Source organism: Sinocyclocheilus anshuiensis, unplaced genomic scaffold (assembly GCF_001515605.1).
Source record: "Sinocyclocheilus anshuiensis isolate Anshui unplaced genomic scaffold, SAMN03320099.WGS_v1.1 scaffold1346, whole genome shotgun sequence".
Taxonomy (NCBI): domain Eukaryota; kingdom Metazoa; phylum Chordata; class Actinopteri; order Cypriniformes; family Cyprinidae; genus Sinocyclocheilus; species Sinocyclocheilus anshuiensis.
The window spans coordinates 897,815-918,353 of NW_015555726.1; the positions used below are offsets into that span (position 1 = coordinate 897,815).

The 20,539-nt window shown below is 39.9% G+C and overlaps 1 protein-coding gene across 2 annotated transcripts in view; it reads left to right on the forward strand.

Moving 5' to 3' along the window:
• The first annotated feature begins 4,731 nt into the window (after nt 1–4,731).
• pcdh9 (protocadherin 9) overlaps nt 4,732–20,539 on the forward strand; it is a 272,677-nt gene continuing 256,869 nt past the window's right edge. For both annotated transcript variants that reach the window (XM_016465970.1, XM_016465971.1), the window contains exons 1-2: nt 4,732–5,217; nt 5,689–8,844. In XM_016465970.1, coding sequence (XP_016321456.1) covers nt 5,809–8,844 — 3,036 coding nt within the window. In that variant the 5' untranslated portion in view covers nt 4,732–5,217; nt 5,689–5,808. The remainder of the gene's footprint in view (nt 5,218–5,688; nt 8,845–20,539) is intronic.

Sequence of the window (20,539 nt, forward strand, 5' to 3'; positions counted from 1 at the left end):
CCAGACGCCAACTCATGACATCACATTTTTGTTGATGTGTTCAAATAATATATAGTTCTATTAACCTCCCTTAGCTTAACTCGCAATCGCTGCAGAATATCTGCAAAAGAAATAGTTCACAAAATGAATGAATAAACAAACAAACTCTACTCTCTCAGGAAAAAAAGGTACAAAAGCTGTCTCTGGGGCAATACCATTTCAAAAGGTACTAATAGATACTAATATGTATGCTTTTTAGGTAATAATATCTACCTTAAATGCAGCTGAAAATGAAAGCTGAAAGTGTGCCACCCCATTAACAGCTGTATATGCTTTTTTTTTTTTTTATGGATTCCACACCACAATATAGATAGATATATAGATCCCTTTAACAGTTTCATCATTAAAACTTCACAGCTCACATTAAGTCCCACAGGCTTTATTTTGACAACTTCTCAGAAAACACATGAGGAAATTACACACACCAGACCTGACGTCACAACACTAATGCCTTCCTGTAATAGCTGTTTTCAAGGATGTAATCACATTTGTCATGACGGGAGGAATCAAATGTAATCATTTTAAAACGAATCACAGAAAAACCCTTAACAGCTGAGCACCGTTCTGAATATTGGAGGAGACACGTCCTACACAACGTCAGTTGGGGTTAAGGCTCTCGCCATGTCTGACTTCCTTTAGATTCCATCACGCTCAGTTCAGTGAAATTTGGATGCCATCATTGTGTTTTGGATGCTGTTTTGTTGTCCCAGTAACCTTGTATCTGAGTAGTGATGAGACTGTGATGTAAACTCATCTCTTGGCAGTGCCATATGGGCCATTGGTGAACATTTATCACTCTCTGGCCTGCTCTGTCCAATCATGCACCGGCCCAGATTGTGCCTAAAGATAGTAGGAGTGTCTAGAACCCCAGAGATCGGCTCTCTCTCGCCCTATCTCTCCTTTTCACACACTCCCACAGACACACACACAGTGAGAGGTAGATAGGCCAAGGCTGGCAGCCAGTATGTGGTGGAAGAGAGCAGTTCAGAGAGCTGGATTGAACCATCATCTGGCCAGAGCCAAGCAGCCACAGCTACAGTCATCAGCGCACATGTGTGCATGTGCGAATGTTTATTTATGCATGTGCTAGACACTTTTCTCAAATACCTCCATATCCACGCTCTCTCAGAATGGCAGATGTGGTGCCAAAATTAGCCGCAAACTGTAACAGACAAGAACAGGATGAAACTCAAAGAAGATTTGCTTGCGAAATCACTCGGTTGCTTTTAAGTGCCACTTAGATGTTTTTCAGTTTATTGCATTTAGAGACCGCACTTCTATTTTGGTTATCTTTTTACAGTTCCATATTTTTATGACTTCCAGCTTACATGTCTGAAGCTTTTCTGTAAATGTACTTGGCTCACAGACATGAATCTAAGAAAACCAGCCTTATCGCTCCGGATTTGATTAGCTCTTTTTGCAAAGTTCCCAGAAAGCCTGTATTTAAATTCCCCAGGTCTTGCAAATTGAATCACGAGATGTTTGAAGTGAAAAACCTGAAAGCACACTTTTGAAAATTAAAAGCACACTGCGTTCCATTTATCTTGAATGTAAATGTTGCATGTTTCATTAGCAGATTTTTGCACTTGTTTCTTTGGCAGATGTATGTCCACTGGATTGGAGCAAAATTTTGAGAAGTGCATGTTAAAAACCAAGTGTAAAATATCCATTAATCATTCATTCTATGAAAATAATTCTTAATATCTAAAAACATCTATTTTTATTCAGTGTTGTTGTCGGACTTGTTTTCAAAAAGCATATCTTGTAAAGAGCAGCAGTTACAAACACATTTTTTAAATGCATCAACAATCACACAACTGACATTTTGAAAACTGCAAAACTAGCTTCACCCAGTTAAAGTTCAGGTCTATCTGGCATCTAGAGAGTCAACAAGGTGTTTTTATAATAGTCCTTGTGATACAAAAGCAATGTGGTCCTTTTTCGTTTGGTCTCTAAAGAAAACTTGAGCTAAATGCATTGAATCGTAAAGCTTCTGGGAAGGAGAAAACTCAAGGAAGTGGCTCACCTGTTCGCAAAGGAACTGCTCAAATATGTCAATATCTTTCGATATGTGGCTTTCTCAGTTGACCTTAAGGCTTATCTGAATTACACTTTAACAATGGATTTAATTCAGGACATGAGTTTATCTGTGGCTAAACTGGCTCGATAGGGGCAGGATGCTTTATCAACACATTTTATGTTTCGTCTTTCATAATTCATGGTCTCGCTACTATAATAGAATTCCATCAATACACAATTGAAAGGCTGTCAGGTCTGTGATATTCCTTTACAGAACCTATCAACACTCCAGCATCATAAACATGAGCTTGTGTGCATTATTCATACAAGACAAAAAAGCAATGCAGAAAATAATAAGGAAAATGTTGATCTGAAAATCAAAGCTCAGCTCTCATGGGACTCTAAATTATTGCAGTGGAAAAGCAAAACTTAATTGCTAATCTAATATCCATGGAAATCACCCCTCACACTCTCTGGCCTGGCTGTGTTGCGTCACTGAATCGGAAAGGTCAAACCCACAACACACCCTGCATAGACTGACCTCTGTGACCTTCAGAAATGGATATGCTTGTGTTGTAATTGGATTACTTTTATACAATAGCAAGAAAATGAACAAGCCAGAGTTAGCCATTGAAGGATTGGAGTTAGTTTATATGAAAGTATCAGCTTGAAGTTAATTTTTGAATATTCATAGCATCATACAGATTTGCAGAAGGAATGTTTTACCACAATGCAAATCCATTGCTAATACTCACTGGTGCTTGTGTTGTTGGTTTCCCTCCAAAATGATGTCACTTCCTGTAGGATGATACACTATACAGTATGATGTACGTCTCTTTACTAACTGCTGTTATGCCTGAGTCACAGTTTTTGAGTTGGAGGAATGATAGATTGGCCCGGGTTGTCAGCCAGCCAAAAATATCTTCTTTACTCCTGTATCTACCTTTGTTCTTTTTAATCTTTCCATCCCTTGATATGTCAGTGGAAGAAAAAGCTGATAATAATTTCCAAGAAACTGACTGGCTCTTCAGTCCCTCCATCTTTGACCTAACAAAGCTTTTGCACTCTGTCTCTCTCTCACACACACACACACACACACACGCACACCCACACACACACATGTTGTTTCCATGTTTTATGGGGATATTCCAAAGGCGTAATGGTTGTTATACTGTACAAACTGTATGTGCTATTGCCCTACACCGACCCTACCCCTAAACCTACCCTTACAGGAAACTTTGTGCATTTTTACTTTCTCAAAAAAACTCATTCTGTATGATTTATAAGCTTGTTTCCTCATGGGGACCTCAAAAATGTCCCCACAAGGTCAAGATTTACTAGTATTACTATCCTTGTTGGGACATTTGGTCCCCATAACGTGATAAATACCAGGTACACACACACACACACACACACACACACACACACACACGCGCGCGCGCACCCACACACACGCACGCACACACCTGAAACCTCGACAGGAGTGTCGTCCCACTTCAGCTCTGGAATGAGATGAGAGATAAGCGCATGTGTCTCGTCTTCGCCTCTAGATGGTGCTGTTTACCGCAACTCAACTAAACACGCTCCGCTTTCCTGATGGTGTCCAACTCTCTTCAAACGTTCAGTCTAATAAACCTTGAATAAAATAGATCAAAAGATTTTAGATGTGCGCGTATAGTTTTTATGAAATATATTTCAACCTTGTTACCCTTCCTAACAGAAAAAGAAACACTGCCACGTATTTCTTTTACACTGCTGAATTTCACAACTGAATAAGACGCATCTTGTTATATTTTATAAACCGAATTTTGCAGTTAAAATCACATAGTCACACAGCGACAAAGCATTTAGTGACTATATTTTACAGTTCCAAACTGTTTATGCCAACGTATGTTAAATGATTATTATCAGTTAACATACGTTGGCATAAACAGTTTTCGAGACAATTCGAGACAAAATATAGCCTAGATTCGTGCCTATAAAATCTGTTTAATGCTGTAAAATACTGATCATGACAGTGTTACAGTGAACTGCACCATGATGGTTTAAAGTTCATAAAAACTAACTTTGTTGATACAATTAAACTATATTTCCGTATTAACGATTCTACACGGTGTAAGCTACTATTGCAACCAACTTGATAAATGTATAACTTGACAGAAGCCTATACACTTCTCATGTGCATCTGACTAGCAGACTTCATTTGCTTTGAAACGCTTTTTGTCACTGCGTTATTTATTACTCCAAATAGCTGTCGGTCACATGTGACAAAACATTTTCAGATTGTGTTTGGATTATTTGACACCACAATTTTGTGAACAAATACATTAAATGCTCTTATGCGTTAATGAGGAGAAATGGAGCCGTACATCAAACCTCCTCATCCCGCAGCCCGCAGAGGCTTTCTGAGGCATTTCGCTCCGTCTCAGCATCGCGCGTGAGTGACGTTAATTCTAACCAATCACATTATTCCCCCTCCCCTCACGGCGACGTTAATGAAGAGATGGACCAATCAGCAGCCGAGGGGGCGTTCCCCTGTGGGCATACTCAGAGTTAGTGCGAGAAATTCAGTCTGGGGAAGAGGAGAGATCGAGGATAAGCATCCCAACACATCCCATCGTTTGGACTTTTTCTCATTCAGGTGTGCGCGGGGAATCACGCACAAGACACCGGGACAGAAGCCGTGGATTTTGTTCTGACTTAGGACTGAGAGGGGAATGATCTGATCGCATTCGTACTTGACTCTTTTTTTCTCTGACGGGATAGTTTATGTTGATATTCGAGCAGAACAGGTGTGTTTCATAAGGGCTCCTCCGGGAAATGCGGAATGACGGTACGGGACCGTTAACGCGCGCGTGGATCACCTGATTCATGACCGGTACCGCAGACCGCACGCTGATCTGCCGGGGAAAGTTCATAAAGATTGTCTGATTGATTGCTGTGAAATCAACATTTCCCCCCAAAACCAGCTGTGCTTTGAGTTGGATTTTTTTTCCCACGACTAAAATACTTTCACTGACCTAGTCCTCAAAGCAGTGATCAATACGGATATCCTGATATTATACTGGAGTCAGATTGTTTTTCTGACTGGTCGAAGGGATTTGTCACTGTGTGCGCGAATTGGTAACCTCCGTATGAGCGAGCTCACAGAGAACCGAGGTAAGAAAACGCATGCATGCATACACCCAAAGGGGTTTGCATGCAGAATTGATGTACTGTCTTGTTTAAAACACTGTCACTTCTAGTGCATAGCTATTTATTCACAATAAAATAATAATTAGATTAAATCCCAAATGCATGGTGTGTAACTTCGAAGGAGATGACATTAGGGACATTTCATGTGAAATGCCTGAGTGCTTGACTGGCTGCATTATTTTATCAAGAGCCTCTGTGTATGCAGAGGGGAAATTATTACAGTGAAAACCTGACTGTAGTGGTGGCTAGAATGCATATGAGAATTATAACTAGAATGCATTGCCACCTTTATTAAGATATACTATAAACCAGACTATAAACACTTATTGCTTGATTTTTAATTACGTTGATTTGGATGGACCATTTGTTGGTTCTTTGTCTTGAGTGTTGAGTATTATGGAATTCATTGTAACATTATAATGTTGTGTGTTGTAGGGTCGTGTTTGGCTGCTCTTTATCTACAAATGTTAGGCTCTGTGAAACCTTGGCTCTGACAACACCATATGGAGACAAATGTTTGAATTAAAGCAGCAGGAACACGCGTGAACTGCTGTCATGGATTTAAGGGATTTTTTCTTGTTGACAACATTAGTTGCTTGTTTCTGGTTAGATCCCACCATAGCCCAAGAGCTCATTTACCCTATTCGAGAAGAGCTACAGGAGAATGTTCTTATTGGAAACATTCCAAAGGACTTGAACATCTCCCATATGAACTCTGCCACCGCGGCTACCAGTAATCTGGTTTACCGGCTTGTGTCGAAAGCAGGTGACACCCCACTACTTAGAGTGATGAGCAATACAGGAGAAATATTTACCACCTCCAACCGTATCGACAGGGAGAAACTCTGTCCAGGCTCCTCTTTTGAAGACAGCGAGTGTTCCTTTGAAATTGAGGTGGTCATTTTGCCCAATGACTATTTCAGATTAATCAAAATTAAAATCATGGTGAAAGACACCAATGACAATGCCCCCATGTTCCCCTCGCCTGTGATCAACATTTCAATTCCGGAAAACACACTCATCAACAGCCGCTTTGCTATTCCCTCTGCCACTGATCCAGATACCGGACCCAACAGCGTACACAAATACGAGCTGTTGAACGGGCAGAGCGCCTTCGGTTTGGATATTGTGGAGACACCAGAGGGTGAGAAATGGCCTCAGCTTATCGTTCAGCAGAATTTAGATAGAGAACAGAAAGATACTTATGTGATGAAAGTCAAAGTGGAGGATGGGGGGAACCCACAGAAATCCAGCACTGCCATTCTACAGGTGACTGTCACTGATGTTAATGATAACCGGCCTGTCTTCAAAGAAAGCCAAATTGAGGTCCACATCCCAGAAAATTCTCCCGTCGGCACATCTGTAGTTCAGCTGCAAGCCACTGATGCAGACGTGGGTGCCAATGCAGAAATAAAGTACATGTTTGGGGCCCAGGTGTCTCCAGCGACACGGAGACTTTTTGCTCTGAACTCCACCACTGGGCTCATAACAGTTCAAAGGCCGCTTGATAGAGAGGAGACTGCCATTCATAAACTCACAGTACTAGCCAGCGATGGAAGCTCGAGTCCAGCAAGAGCCACCATCACTATCAATGTGACTGATGTGAATGACAATGCTCCAAACATTGACCTGAGATACATCATCAGTCCAACTAATGGTACTGTAATGCTTTCTGAAAAAGATCCAATTAACACCAAGATTGCCCTCATTACTGTATCTGACAAAGACACAGACGTCAACGGCAAGGTGATTTGCTTCATTGAAAAAGATGTTCCATTTCACCTCAAAGCAGTTTATGATAACCAGTATTTGTTAGAAACATCTGCACTGCTTGATTATGAAGGAACCAAGGAGTACATCTTCAAGATTGTTGCTTCTGACTCTGGAAAACCTAGTCTGAACCAGACCGCCCTGGTTAGAGTACGGCTGGAGGATGAGAATGACAATCCACCCATTTTCACCCAGCCTGTCATTGAGCTGGCTCTCATGGAGAACAACCAACGTGACATGTTCCTGACAACCATCAGTGCCACAGATGAGGACAGTGGACGGAATGCAGAGATTGTCTACCAGCTTGGACCCAACGCATCATTTTTTGATCTTGACCGCAAAACAGGAGTGCTAACCGCATCCAGGGTGTTTGATAGGGAGGAACAAGAGCGGTTCCTCTTTACGGTCACCGCTAGGGACAATGGCACCAGGGCTCTGCAGAATCAAGCTGCAGTCATAGTGACCATACTGGACGAGAATGACAATAGCCCTAAATTTACACACAACCACTTTCAGTTCTTTGTGTCAGAGAATCTGCCTAAATATAGTACAGTTGGAGTAATCACAGTCACAGATGCAGATGCTGGTGAGAATGCCGTGGTGAGACTCTCAATCCTTAACGATAATGAGAACTTCATCCTTGACCCAGATTCTGGAGTCATAAAGTCCAATGTATCCTTTGACCGAGAGCAGCAAAGCTCCTACACCTTTGACGTCAGAGCTGTGGACAATGGAAGCCCTCCATGTTCGTCAGCTGCCAAGGTGACCATCAATGTCATTGATGTCAATGATAACCCCCCCATCGTCATCTACCCACCATCAAACACCTCTTTCAAACTAGTGCCACTGTCTGCGATTCCGGGATCGGTTGTGGCCGAGGTGTTTGCAGTAGATGGCGATACGGGTATGAATGCAGAGCTCAAGTACACTATTGTGAGTGGCAACACAAGAAGTCTTTTCAGAATTGACCCTGTAACAGGAAACATCACGTTAGAGGAGAAACCCACGGTGGCAGACATTGGCCTCCACAGGCTTGTGGTCAACATCAGTGACCTAGGCTATCCAAAGTCCCTGCACACTCTTGTCCTAGTTTTCCTGTACGTAAACGACACGGTTGGAAATTCCTCATACATACATGACCTCATACGTCGGACAATGGAAACGCCACTGGATAGGAACATTGGCGAGAGCAGTGAGACTTATCAGAATGTTGACAACCTAAAAACCATCATTGCCATTGTGACAGGTGCTATGGTAGTGATTGTGGTCATCTTCATAACAGTTCTGGTGCGCTGCCGAAATGCCTCTCAGTTCAAGGCGGCTCAGAGAAAGAAGCAGGGTACCGAGTGGATGTCCCCCAACCAGGAGAACAAGCAAAACAAGAAGAAGAAGCGCAAAAAGAGGAAGTCGCCAAAGAGCTCCCTCTTGAACTTTGTCACCATCGAGGAGAACAAACCCGACGACTCTGCCCACGAACCCATAAACGGAACTATCAGTCTCCCGGCTGAGCTCGAGGAGCCCGGGATTGGACGCTTTGATTGGAATGCCACCCCTACTACCACCTTCAAACCCAGCAGCCCAGACTTGGCCCGGCACTACAAGTCCGCTTCACCCCAGTCGGCCTTCCACCTCAAAGCTGACACTCCGGTGTCTGTGAAAAAGCATCATGTGATACAGGAGCTGCCACTGGACAATACCTTTGTTGGGGGCTGTGACACGCTTTCCAAACGTTCCTCCACCAGCTCCGATCACTTCAGTGCCTCAGAATGCAGTTCACAAGGAGGCTTCAAGTCAAAGGGGGCACCTTTGCACACCAGACAGGTAAAAGAACACTTTTACTGGTCTATAAGTACTGCTTATAACTGCCCTGCTCAGTACTGAAGTGCCTGTGGTAGCTAACTTGCTTTGAGTGATACATCTGTGATGCACTATGTAAAATGTAGAATTCAAAAAAGCCCCCCATAGATGTTCTTATATAATGACCAAAAAAGTCGTAAATATTGTATGTGTTTTATATGAAACTAGCAGACCCAGGCGAATTACTATTGTCATCGTCTTACCACATGCATTTCTGTGTTTTTTTTTTTTTTTTTTTTAATTCATAAACCTCTGCTTGAACCAAGTGCTGGATAAGCAGTTGGTTTAATGGGTGAGGTTCAAAAAGAATCCAACGTCTCTTATGAATCCTAAGAGGCTAGATTCAGTTTAATTTCACTGCTCTGTCGTGGTTCAAAGATGCAATGTTCTGAGAGTTTGTGAAAGAAACATTTTTTTCTCGCCTGTCTACTTCGATCACCATTTTCTCATTTCGACATCCAAACTCTTTTATGGAAGAAATTAATTTAAATCTAGGCATTATCAAACAAATCATCACTTGTATGAGTAACCACTCAAGTTCAATCTTGTTCTTATTTGTCTGCATTTGTTAATTAGCATTCTCAATGATACCAGTTTCTTAATTAATCTTGAACTGCAGTTAATCTACTAATAGAGAAAATGTGCGCACACAAAATTAAACATTATCTCCTGATTCATTAAATCCAATGGTATCCAAATACTAAACCAATAAACTGTCTCAGACATTTAGTATAGAACTGTGTTCTCTTTCGGTAGCTGTACATATTTCTCAAAGACAATTCTACTGTATAAAGTGCTCAAAATCACAAAAGCGAGTTGCACAGCATCTCGTAGTATGAAACCCAGATGATGAGAGAGAGTTGAGGGAGGGTGAGTAAGAGGGAGGGAGGGGAATATTACCTTTAGGTGGCACTGTTGTTCTGTATGGCATATTCTGGCTATGGGCCAACATGCAGTGTGTGTCTGTAATGCATGGGGAAGAAGTGGGGAGCAGTCAGCAGTCGTTCTCTCTCTGTTTCTCTCTCTCTCATTCACTCTCTTTATCTCTCACTCACTTTTCGTCTCTCTCTGTCTCCTTGCCTTTCCCTTGCCCTTTTGTCTGTGTGTGTGTGTGTGTGTGTGTGTGTGTGTGTGTGTAGGAGCATTTCTCTCAGTAAACAGCTCATGTCTAATGATGGACTGAATACACAACAGATTGGTAATGGCTGTTAGAGATGTGTAAGATAAGGTCTGACCGTTGGAGAACAAACACATACACACTTGTTTACTTTTTGTTACTTTATTTATGAATGTTTTTTAAGTTGTTCATGGATGTTTTTTTTTCCAGTTGAAGACAGAATTTTGTGCGTTTTATTTATATATGTATTTTTTATTTAAATGTAAATCTTTTTACCTTATTCATGAATTAATTTAGTTTTTCTTATTAATGAATGTTTTCTCATTTGAGGATAAGCTCACTTCTGAGGAGAGTTTTTATTTTTTTATTTTTTTTTACTTTATTTATGAATTATGAATTTTTTTTTTAGTTCACTTATGGGCGTTTTCCAACTTCTGGCAAAGTGTAGCTACTGTAAGTAAACACACACAACTCTGCATATTTCCAGATTGAGTGTGTGGAGGATCGTTTATAATTTCCTTAAGCGTGAAAGCTGTACAAACAATAGCTTGTCTAATATTGTTTTCCGGGCGGATGCGAGTCTGGAAGATGGGGGCGTCTGGGTTGGCTTGCTCTTGTGTGGGTGGTCCAGATCGCGGACATGCATCGGGGTAGGCCACACAGGATATGACCCTTCTATAGGTTACACTGCAACTCATCCCATTCCCCTTCCAAATGAAAACATCAAACGAGTGTGATGAATGCATTGAAGCATTCAGGTTTTTCAATGAGATTTTGGATATGCACAGCAATTCTTTGCATTCTCTTTCCTTCTCCCTGTCTAAGATTTGCATTGTAGGGAGAAAGAAAGGAGCACACCAATGTAGAACGACAGATTACATAATGAACTGCAATCCAGGCCAAGAGAGCGGCCTCTGCAGCTATACTGTCCTATTGGGAACCATGCTGTCGTGCTGTACATGCCTTAACAAATGACTCAGTGACCCAAAACAATAGCCGCCACTGTAAGTGCAAAGACAGATGCCTGTCAACGCCGTAGATGGATTGTACCACTGTGAAATGCACTGTTCGCTCAGTCCAGAGGGGTCTGTGTTTGAACAGGGGTTGCCCTTTGTGTCTCTGTCTCAATCCTTTAAAGGCCATTGACTGTGCATTTCCTCTCTAAAGCTCATAGATACTCGGGCAGCCTCCATGCAGAGCTAGTTAGCATAGCTAGAGGCACATCAGTGGCGAGCTTATTATGGCACCCAAAACCTCTGCTGACAGCCATAGGGTAATTAACACTTGGCCTTTCTGTTCACCGACTGAACTGAAGCAGTGCAAACAAAAATAAGCACATGCAAACTTGCCTGATAGTTAAGGGTGCAGCAAACATGACCATTTTCGTTCTGCTTGGCCGCAGTGCAATGAAAAAAAAAATGCAGGTGGCTGTGTAAAACTACTTTACTCACCCACATGTCATTCCTTTATGTATTTCTTCTGTGGAACACAAAAGGAGAAAAGTCAACTGGGTACAATGTTTTTTTTTTTTTTTTGCATCCCAACATTTTTCTAAATGTCTTCTTTTATGCACCACAGAAGAAAGAAAGTCATACAGGTTTGGAACGACTTGATTGTGAGTAAATGATGACAGCATTTTTAATTTTGGGGAGAACTGTCCCTTTAAGACTAAGCAGAGGCATTAGTTGCATGAGCGATTCATTGGGTGAACGTTAATGCATTTATCCAAAGCAAACTTGCATTGCATTCAAAGCTTACAATTTGTCAGTTCATGCATTCCCTCAAAATTCCCTCGAAAACTCATGACCTTGCTAGTGCCATGCTCTACTCTTTAAGCCATAGAGACTTGTCAAGTCACATAATTACTTGAGCCAAAATGATTAATAAGTGCAATAATATGTTCTCTCGACTTTCCAATCGTTTCTACACCGCTTCTGATAATATGTGATGTTGGAAAATTTCCACTGTGCATCCAGGAATCAATGTGTATCATTCCTTTCCCATTTCTCTGTCACTTTACTATGTTTTTTCAGAGTGAAATTCAATAATATAACAGATACAAAATCGCTCACCTTCCAAAGAACTCGTTGATGAACAGCATTTACTGCAAAATAATCTGAGTAGGCCATTTATTTCTCATTTGTAGTTTTTTATTTTATTGCATGGGGCAAACACACATGCACACATCATGGTTCAATAGCTTCTCAGGATGGAGGCGCATTAAAAAGTCTATTACGAAGTGCATGAAACATTTAGGTTATTGATTAAGCGTGCATGCATAGTGTGGAAGACTCTGCTCTGTGGGAAAACTCCTCAACAAGCCTGATTAATAAACTCAGTTGGAGAAATTAAACTGGGAAGTGACTGCTCATAGCAAACCAAACTCATACAAGCATTTATAAGAGCGTTTGTGTTGCGTAAAAGAGCGTCGAGTTTCTGCTCATACTTTCTCAGATTTCACATTAAGAAATTCACTTACATCACGTCAATCAGATTCAAATTTCTTATCAGATTTTTTCCCATAAATATAGATTCTTAGAAAGCCTTATTCATATGTATAGGAGCCCTGAGAGCAGGCTAACAGCTCTACCGGTGAGTGCTAGCATTAATGACTTGCAATTATTCCGAAGTGATGCGGTTATTCCGTTTGGTTTAGGAAGCAATCAGACCCGTGAGATTCCGTGGGACTGTTATTAGAGACCAGATGATTGTCTCTCATGCACTGTTTCCTCTGTTGCCGAGCTTTCCTCTAATCTGGCAAAGCAGAGCGCAGTCAAGTCTTTCCCACTGTCACATAATAGAAGGAATCTGTACGCATCGCCTTTCCTGAGAGTCTCAACGAGTTAAGACAAAACCAAAATGGAACAAAAGTGTCTGGTTGCTGACTTGAATTGCAACATTTAATCTTAAGAGATTACACATGCATCTGGCTCGCGCTCCACCATATGTGAGCTAGACAAAGGTTACTAGCGAGGGCACGGAGCAAATAATATGTGGAATGAAGAGGTGTGTGTGTGTGTGTGTGTTCAAGCCTCTCTCGAGTGGCTTTATGCTTCAATGAATGGACATCCTAATGCAAACAGTAGAGACTCGAGACGGTACGGGGGAAGGCGGTAATAGACTCTGCATTGTGATGGTGAAGGGCCGGGAGGGAGTAGTTCTTTCTCCACAGGTTCATTTGCCACATTAATAAGGGATTAGCATGGATGGGGCTCCCAGGATCAGGGCCTGAAGTTTGAGAAGATTAATGGACTGTGACATTATTGCACCTGAGGGGGATGTCTGTTGCGATATCTGGCGCGTTGGGCTGATGGAGGGGCTCCGTTGGGCCAGAGAAAGAGATTTAGTCGGGGTACAGCACTTGCGGCTGCTTGCTGCCTCTCATTGTCTTGCATAAAGAGCCTCTGCAATTCATTATCACGTGTTGTTGGGCTCCTCTTTGACTAGTTTACGGGAGCCTAGATTAAAAATTATGTAAATTGCATTGGACTGGCGCAGTGTTATGTTATTAAATAAACATTCTGTCATCATTTACTCACCCTTGTGTCGCTCCAAACCTGTATAACTCAATAGAAGATATTCTGAAAAATGCTACAGCATTTTTTTTAGTCCACAGAGTGAAAGTCAGCGGGGTCCAAAAGTGACTTTCATTTCATGGACAATAGAAGAAAGAAAATTATACAAATTAGGAACGACATGAAGATGAGTAAATGATGACAGAATGTTTATTTTTGGGTGAACTATCCTTTTTAAAAGCAGTTGTGGATGAACAAGACATGCATTTTCTCTTTTTCCGTCTTCAATGCACCAATTTTACACAATACACTGGCACCACAGAGTAACATTCATCTGAACCCCAAGGTCGGGTTTGTCCCAAATGTGCACGTTAGAAACCAAAAAAATTCTTGTCTTTGGAAAGATTTCTAATTCTCCAATCCATTTTATACACAAGCCTCTCTGAATTCAAGGGTCAGTCCCTCCATTTCAGCCCAAATGGCAATGGCTTACAATTCTGAAATTTACACGGCTGTCCGTTTCTCATACATAATCCAGTCTACCTCAAGCGCAGTTTGTCAAATCCCCAGTGGAAGCAAGAAGGCTTATCTTTCAAACAGACCGTTGATTGTGCACGTTCTGGACCTAACGCTGATGTGAAAACTTCCCCGTTTTGTCCCTGAGAGGCTCAGCCTCTGAAGTTCAAGTTGAACTCACTCGGTCTAAAGTACTTTGCAGTTATAGCCCTTGTTGGGGCCAAACTGTCAAACTGCTTTTGATAGGGTACTGATGGAAGACGATGCAAGAATGGAATGTTGCCTCAGGATGCCCGTTGCAAAGCCTGTGTGAAACTCCTAAATACAGAGAACAAACTGTAAGTTTGAGGTAGGGTTGAAGGCACCCCACTTGGGTGCTAGCAGAACTTTTTAGCAAGCTCAATACGTTTATGCTGTACATTCATGCAGTTGTTTAGAACGTGCTGCAGGTAGAACTTCAAGCAAGTCCTCCCTGTCCTGCACGGACAGAATACAGAGATGCTTAGATAATTCTGCTATGCTAGAGTTTTTATTTATTCATTACCCAAACTAGCACAGACCATTGGCAAATTACCAGGATTTTCAAGATTTTCAGATTGATGTTGGCTTTTTTCATCATTTTCATGATCATCATACAACTACTCTCATGGCTGTAGAGTAAATGTGATTAAAATAAACTTCAGTAGCCTCAAAACTTATTTGGACATTCATTCCACACTTAAAAAGACATGAATTTAATTTCACAAAATATCACAGTGGCACCTACAATGATACAAATAAAGCTAGACCTTTTTCTTACTCATTTCTTACCCATGTTTGCAAAGACTTTTAACCTTAGTGGATGTATGAAGAACTTCCCCGGACTTTCACGCAGTGTAACCACAGGTAGAACACGAATGTGAAACACCAGAAAGTGTCTACATATTCCACAGAATCTAAAACAAATGCCACTTGGTTTGACATTTAGACATTTTAAGCAAGGTTTGAGTGTCCAAATATGTTTCAGGACCATGGATATATACCAAGTAGGTTTCGGTCTGGATGTTTGAAAAATGTTTGTTTTATTTTTAAAGTCAAAAGAAGAGAAAGAGATAAAGTATTCAAAAGATAGATGTTCAAATGTGTTTAGCTGTGTTGTTTCCCCTGCCAGCTCTCTGGCAGCTCATTTGCTGAAGTCACAAGCAAAAGTCAGCACCATTCATCATAATTTCATTTCATAAAGCAAACTGATTGATAAGAGATGGCTCCCGGATCCGCTCTGTGATCTCTGACAGGCTACATGACTACAACTCTGCCTTTCACTCCTTCTGATTTTTATTTCCATATTTTTCTTTCATTCTCATACACATATTAACATTGATCGGCATTGCATGATTCCTAATTATATATAACAAAGAATATGAACAAATTATTAAACCCTATCATGATAACACCAGACGTCTCTGCTTATTTCATCTAACGGTGTCTACATTCTGCAATTTTTAATACATTTGGGTAACGACTCACACAATATGAAATGGCCAAAGTAGATACGGTGGAAGAAAATGTTTCTTGACTAGTTTGTGATGTTCTGGACACTTTTTCATTTTTGTCCATATGTTTTCACACTGTTTCAAATGCTCACCTGAGGTACAGTAGGGGTTCATCTTATGTGCACCTGTTCATCTCAACATTTTTGGGACAGAAGACACATGCCCCACATGAACACCACTGTACACTCTTAACAGTAAAGGTTCCTGCTTGAACCATGAATGGGTTTAGATCCTGATGCCATAGAGCAAGTTTCTTCTGAGTTTCTCAAATAAAACCACCAATGTACTGCAGTGTAACCCAGAAACCATTACTTTGATCTGAAGAACCTGTGAGGTAACATCAAGAACGTTTCTAATCTCCAAAGAGCAATACAGCCAACTCAAGAACCCCATACAGGGGGAAAGCAATGATAAGAAGAACCACTGAAGAACCTTTATTTTTGAGAGAGTGCTGTGACCATCCCTAAGTGCTGTTTCTCTGACTCAGTGACATCAATATGACACAATGAGCCCTGTAGGGCCTTTCCAAAAATTGAAGGCGTCATCCTGTCAGATTACAGCACCTCCCCTTTCTTCAGATTAATAGCTTTGATTACCATAATCTGTAGTGAACTTCTCCTGTTCCACCCCTTCCACTGCAGCCGCCGTAATTTATAATGTACATAAAATATGTTTTATGTAAATTGACCTCCTGGTAATCTTGCTTAATGTGCTGTGTTATTCTATAATGGACTGTTATGATTTTGTTTCTGCATATTTTTTCTTTCGCTTGTTATAATTGTACTTCCCCACTGCAATCTGTATGCAGCTCAAGTAATCCTTAATGACTATTAATATTACGATTTTGTTTTTGTTTTCTGCTGAGCATTGTTTGAACGGTGATATTTGATCTTTTTAATTTCATAATAAATGTTGAAAAGTGATTTATTTTTTCCTTTCTGGTTTTTAGTCCACTGATTTTGACACTGCTAAACTTTGCACTTTGAGCGTTAATCAGGTTTTACTGCAGATAAATGTACACGTCATTATTCACTCAATGCAATGCTTTCATCATGCAGATCTAAGGTTTATCTCAAATTTAGATAGTGTGCATCATACTAAGCATGCACACTGTTAAAATCACTTCTGCACTGTGATTGAAGTTAGCTTATAAAGCACAGCTTGCTTAAAACCTGTTGGCATAGCTCAGAGTAGGAGTAAGTCTATTAAAATTAGACCAATGATGAAGTATATCAAGTAAACAAGACACAAAAAAGCAAGTTTTGTTGTACCCGATTGAAAGTAGCAAAATTCAAGCAAACCAATGATTAACACAACTGAACATATTTGATAAAGGGGATTTTGTAACTAGCATTTTGCATGGACTTTCAATTATAAATCAGTAAGTGCATTGCAACGTAAGTTCTGCTGAACTGCAAATTGATGGATATAAAGATACAAAGTGATGTATCACTTTGCAAGCCGGTGTAGCATAGAAAAACCCATATTACAAATATGTTGCCTCTAGCTTTATAACAGCAGGATTGTGAACTGTTTAAAATGTGTCTGTGAGATATGAAAGGACAGAAGACACCCTGAAGCTCTTTGCTAGGTTTGAAATTTCAACGATTTAAGATACTGAAAAAATGAGTTTAAAAAGTTAATGAAGGTATGGTAAAAAATATATTAATAGAGTAAAATGGAAAGAGACTGGACACATACTTTAACATTCCTGCATTTGTCGGACATTTACATTGCTCACATTCAAGCTACACATTTGTTCATGCATTTCCTGGGAATTGAACCCATGACCTTGGCTGTTAGCGCCATGCATTTCTGTTTTACACACTGCAGGTCTTTATACCAGAATGAATTAACACAATTTTCTATATTGACACATTTCCTACTGAAATGGCAAGTTTCATGAACCATGATTTGCTACTTACCGTTTTATTGCTAGTTGCATACAGGTGGTATTATGGGGGACATTCTAGTCCATGACAGATTTTTATTGGACAAACATTTCAATGTCTCTCAACAATTCAACAGTATTTTGGTCCATTTTTCTGCAATTGTAATATTGTACGTTTTGTCATTTGTATTTTGTAATACTTTAAAAGCGCATTGCATACAGCAAAAAAACCTAACTCTATACAAGGTACAATAAAATAAGACCCAGACTACATTAAATATGAGTTCATTTGCTATATATATATATATATATATATTCATAGACTATGCTATTGCAATCATTTTGCATAATTTTGAGCTTATGCAGCTCATAATAATATTAATACATTTTAATGCTCGAGTTTAAGGACTTTTTTGTACAAACTGTACTTGATGTCCTACTTATATGGATCAGGTCTATTGAAGTTCAGCTTCATCATGATGACCTCAAAGCTAACAGACATGGACTAAAAGTAGGTTTGGATGCCAAGAACTGATTCTTATTCAGAACCGTGTCCATTTAAAAAAAAATGAATGATGTTCAGTTCCGTTACTCTGATTCCCAAATGAATGGTTCTTTTTAGTGATTCAAAAACATACAGCAGAAACAGTTTAATCAGATTCCTGAACGTATAATTATGATCTGTTTCTTTTTAGTGAATCAACAACATACAGTGCAAACATCAAAGTCTGATTCCAGAATGAATGACTTTAATGAATCGGTTCAAAAATATACAGCACAATTAGGGTGGTCCGATTCCTGAACAAATGACTCAACTGAGTCAGTTCTTTTTGACGGATCAAACACATATAGATACTTAAATCAGTTACTGACTGGTTGTTCATATGTCAATTTGTAGTTAAAGATTCACATGATGAGTTCTGCTTACATTTGACCATCTGCTAAAATAATAGCAATCAGCCTAAAAATGTACTGGTATAAAACAAGAACAGCTGTAAACAATGTATATAATTTGTGAATTGTATTATAACTTAACAAAAAAAATGGCTTTCGGAGATGTATTCTCACCTCAATGTGGACCGAACACTGTACTAAATGATATGACAGTGATTCCTGCATTACTTATTAGACTAAGAATAAAAACAGCAGTAAGCAATGTATAAAATTTGTGAATTGTATTCAAAATTCAATATTTATAAAAAGGCATATTTAGCATCAAGAACATGCTTACCAATGAGATTAGTGGTAATACAACATCAACAGCTGACTGCACACACCTATAAAGACATTTCTACCTTTCTGCCTAAGCTTTCCCTCTATGGCCCCTTTAATTTGATAGGTTTACACTCCACAACAGGAGTAAATCACTTTAATAATATAAGAACCAAAACAGATTAGAGTTGAATATGGTCTGATGCTTCGTAGCAGTTGTTTGGTTGAGAACTGGCGTCTAAGCGCTGCATAAAGACATGCTGGATGAATGGGTGTATTTCAAACTGCCGAGCAAACACATCCACGGCTTAAAATCCCGTCATTTTTTGGAGCGTGGCCTCCGTTGGCGGGCTGATGACTTGATGAGCTCGCACTGGGGTTGAATACCAGGAGATAAATAAATACACAAACAAATCTTTGAAGGCTAGGGTTAGGGTAATCCCATCAGTGTTGTCTTTTATGGTGGACAGCAGATTCCGGTATTTCCGGTAAGCGCTCCACACATCCTGTTCTAACATTATATATATATATATAATGTGGGGCGGTATAAATATTTAGAGCAGGATTGGTTCAGGAATAGTTCATTGGTCTGTGTGGGCTTCCGGGGCTCGTTCGTCCCAGCTGTTGCTTTGACAAGCAGCTGAGGGAGGAAAACGAATTACTATGATAGTGTCAGCGTTAGGTAAACCAGCTGGGACATAAACTCACATTAGTGACATCCCCGAGGCATCCAAATGGTGTCATGACTTCCACATGTACGCTGGAGAAAAAGCAAATTGCAAAAAATGATGCTATTTTTCAATCGTTATTAAAATTGTGGACACTTTATCCGTTGCATCGCATCATGCTGTCTTTTCCAACATCATTTGGCACTAGCTTTGGATTTTCAAAATGCCATGTCTAGTTACAAAATACTTCTATATACTGAAAAAAAAAATGGTATAAGATTCACGAATTTACTTTGAAACGGTTTTCGGACCCAGTTTATATTAAGTGTCTTAAACTACTATGTGCCTATATTTAAATAAATTGTTAATCATACCTTCTTGAAATTATATCTGTAATTCGTTTCTGTAGTTACATTTGTAATTGCACTGTTAACCCTACCCCTACACCTTAAACTACCCTTAACGTAACCAGTCCACCAAACTTGACCCTCACCTTAATGTTATCCCACCTCAGTAGCAGCAAAAGTGATCTGGGTTGTGCTGTATTTTACAATATGTGTACTTACCTGATCTTACAGTGTACTTACCTAAGAAAATACTGGATAATATAAGGTAACTAGTGTTAGGTTTAGAGGTAGTTTCAGGGTTAGTACCTAGTTATTACCCAGTTATTGTAATTACTGTAACAAGTACATAGTATGTACATGCAGAACAGGACTGTAAAATAAAGTGCTACCATGACCTGCAATACAACATGTACACAGTAAGGTACATCATAGCAATTTTTTATTTTTTTTTGTGTAAGTACAAGGTAGTTAAAGACACCTAATATAAAGTGGGATCCGCTTTTCTATTAGAAATTGCTAATAAATTTCACAAAAATGTAAAATGAAATGACAAGTGATTCGATGAATTAAACATGAAATTTTGAAGCAGAAAGACTGAAAAACTATTATTAAACGTACTCCAATAATCTTTGAAAACTCCTTTTTGACAGTGTAGCTTAAAAAAAAACACATCCAGTGTTAATGCAAGTTGCCATCCCAACTGAAACCAACTGGACCGCAAGGAACTAGCCAAAATGCCAGTGCTTTTGATTTTTGGTGAATATACTGTATGTCTGAGCTGGGCCTGAAACCTAAGGCCCAGTCAGTCGACATGTATGCAGGTACCTTTTCAGAAACAATAATTTCATGTGTAATATATAT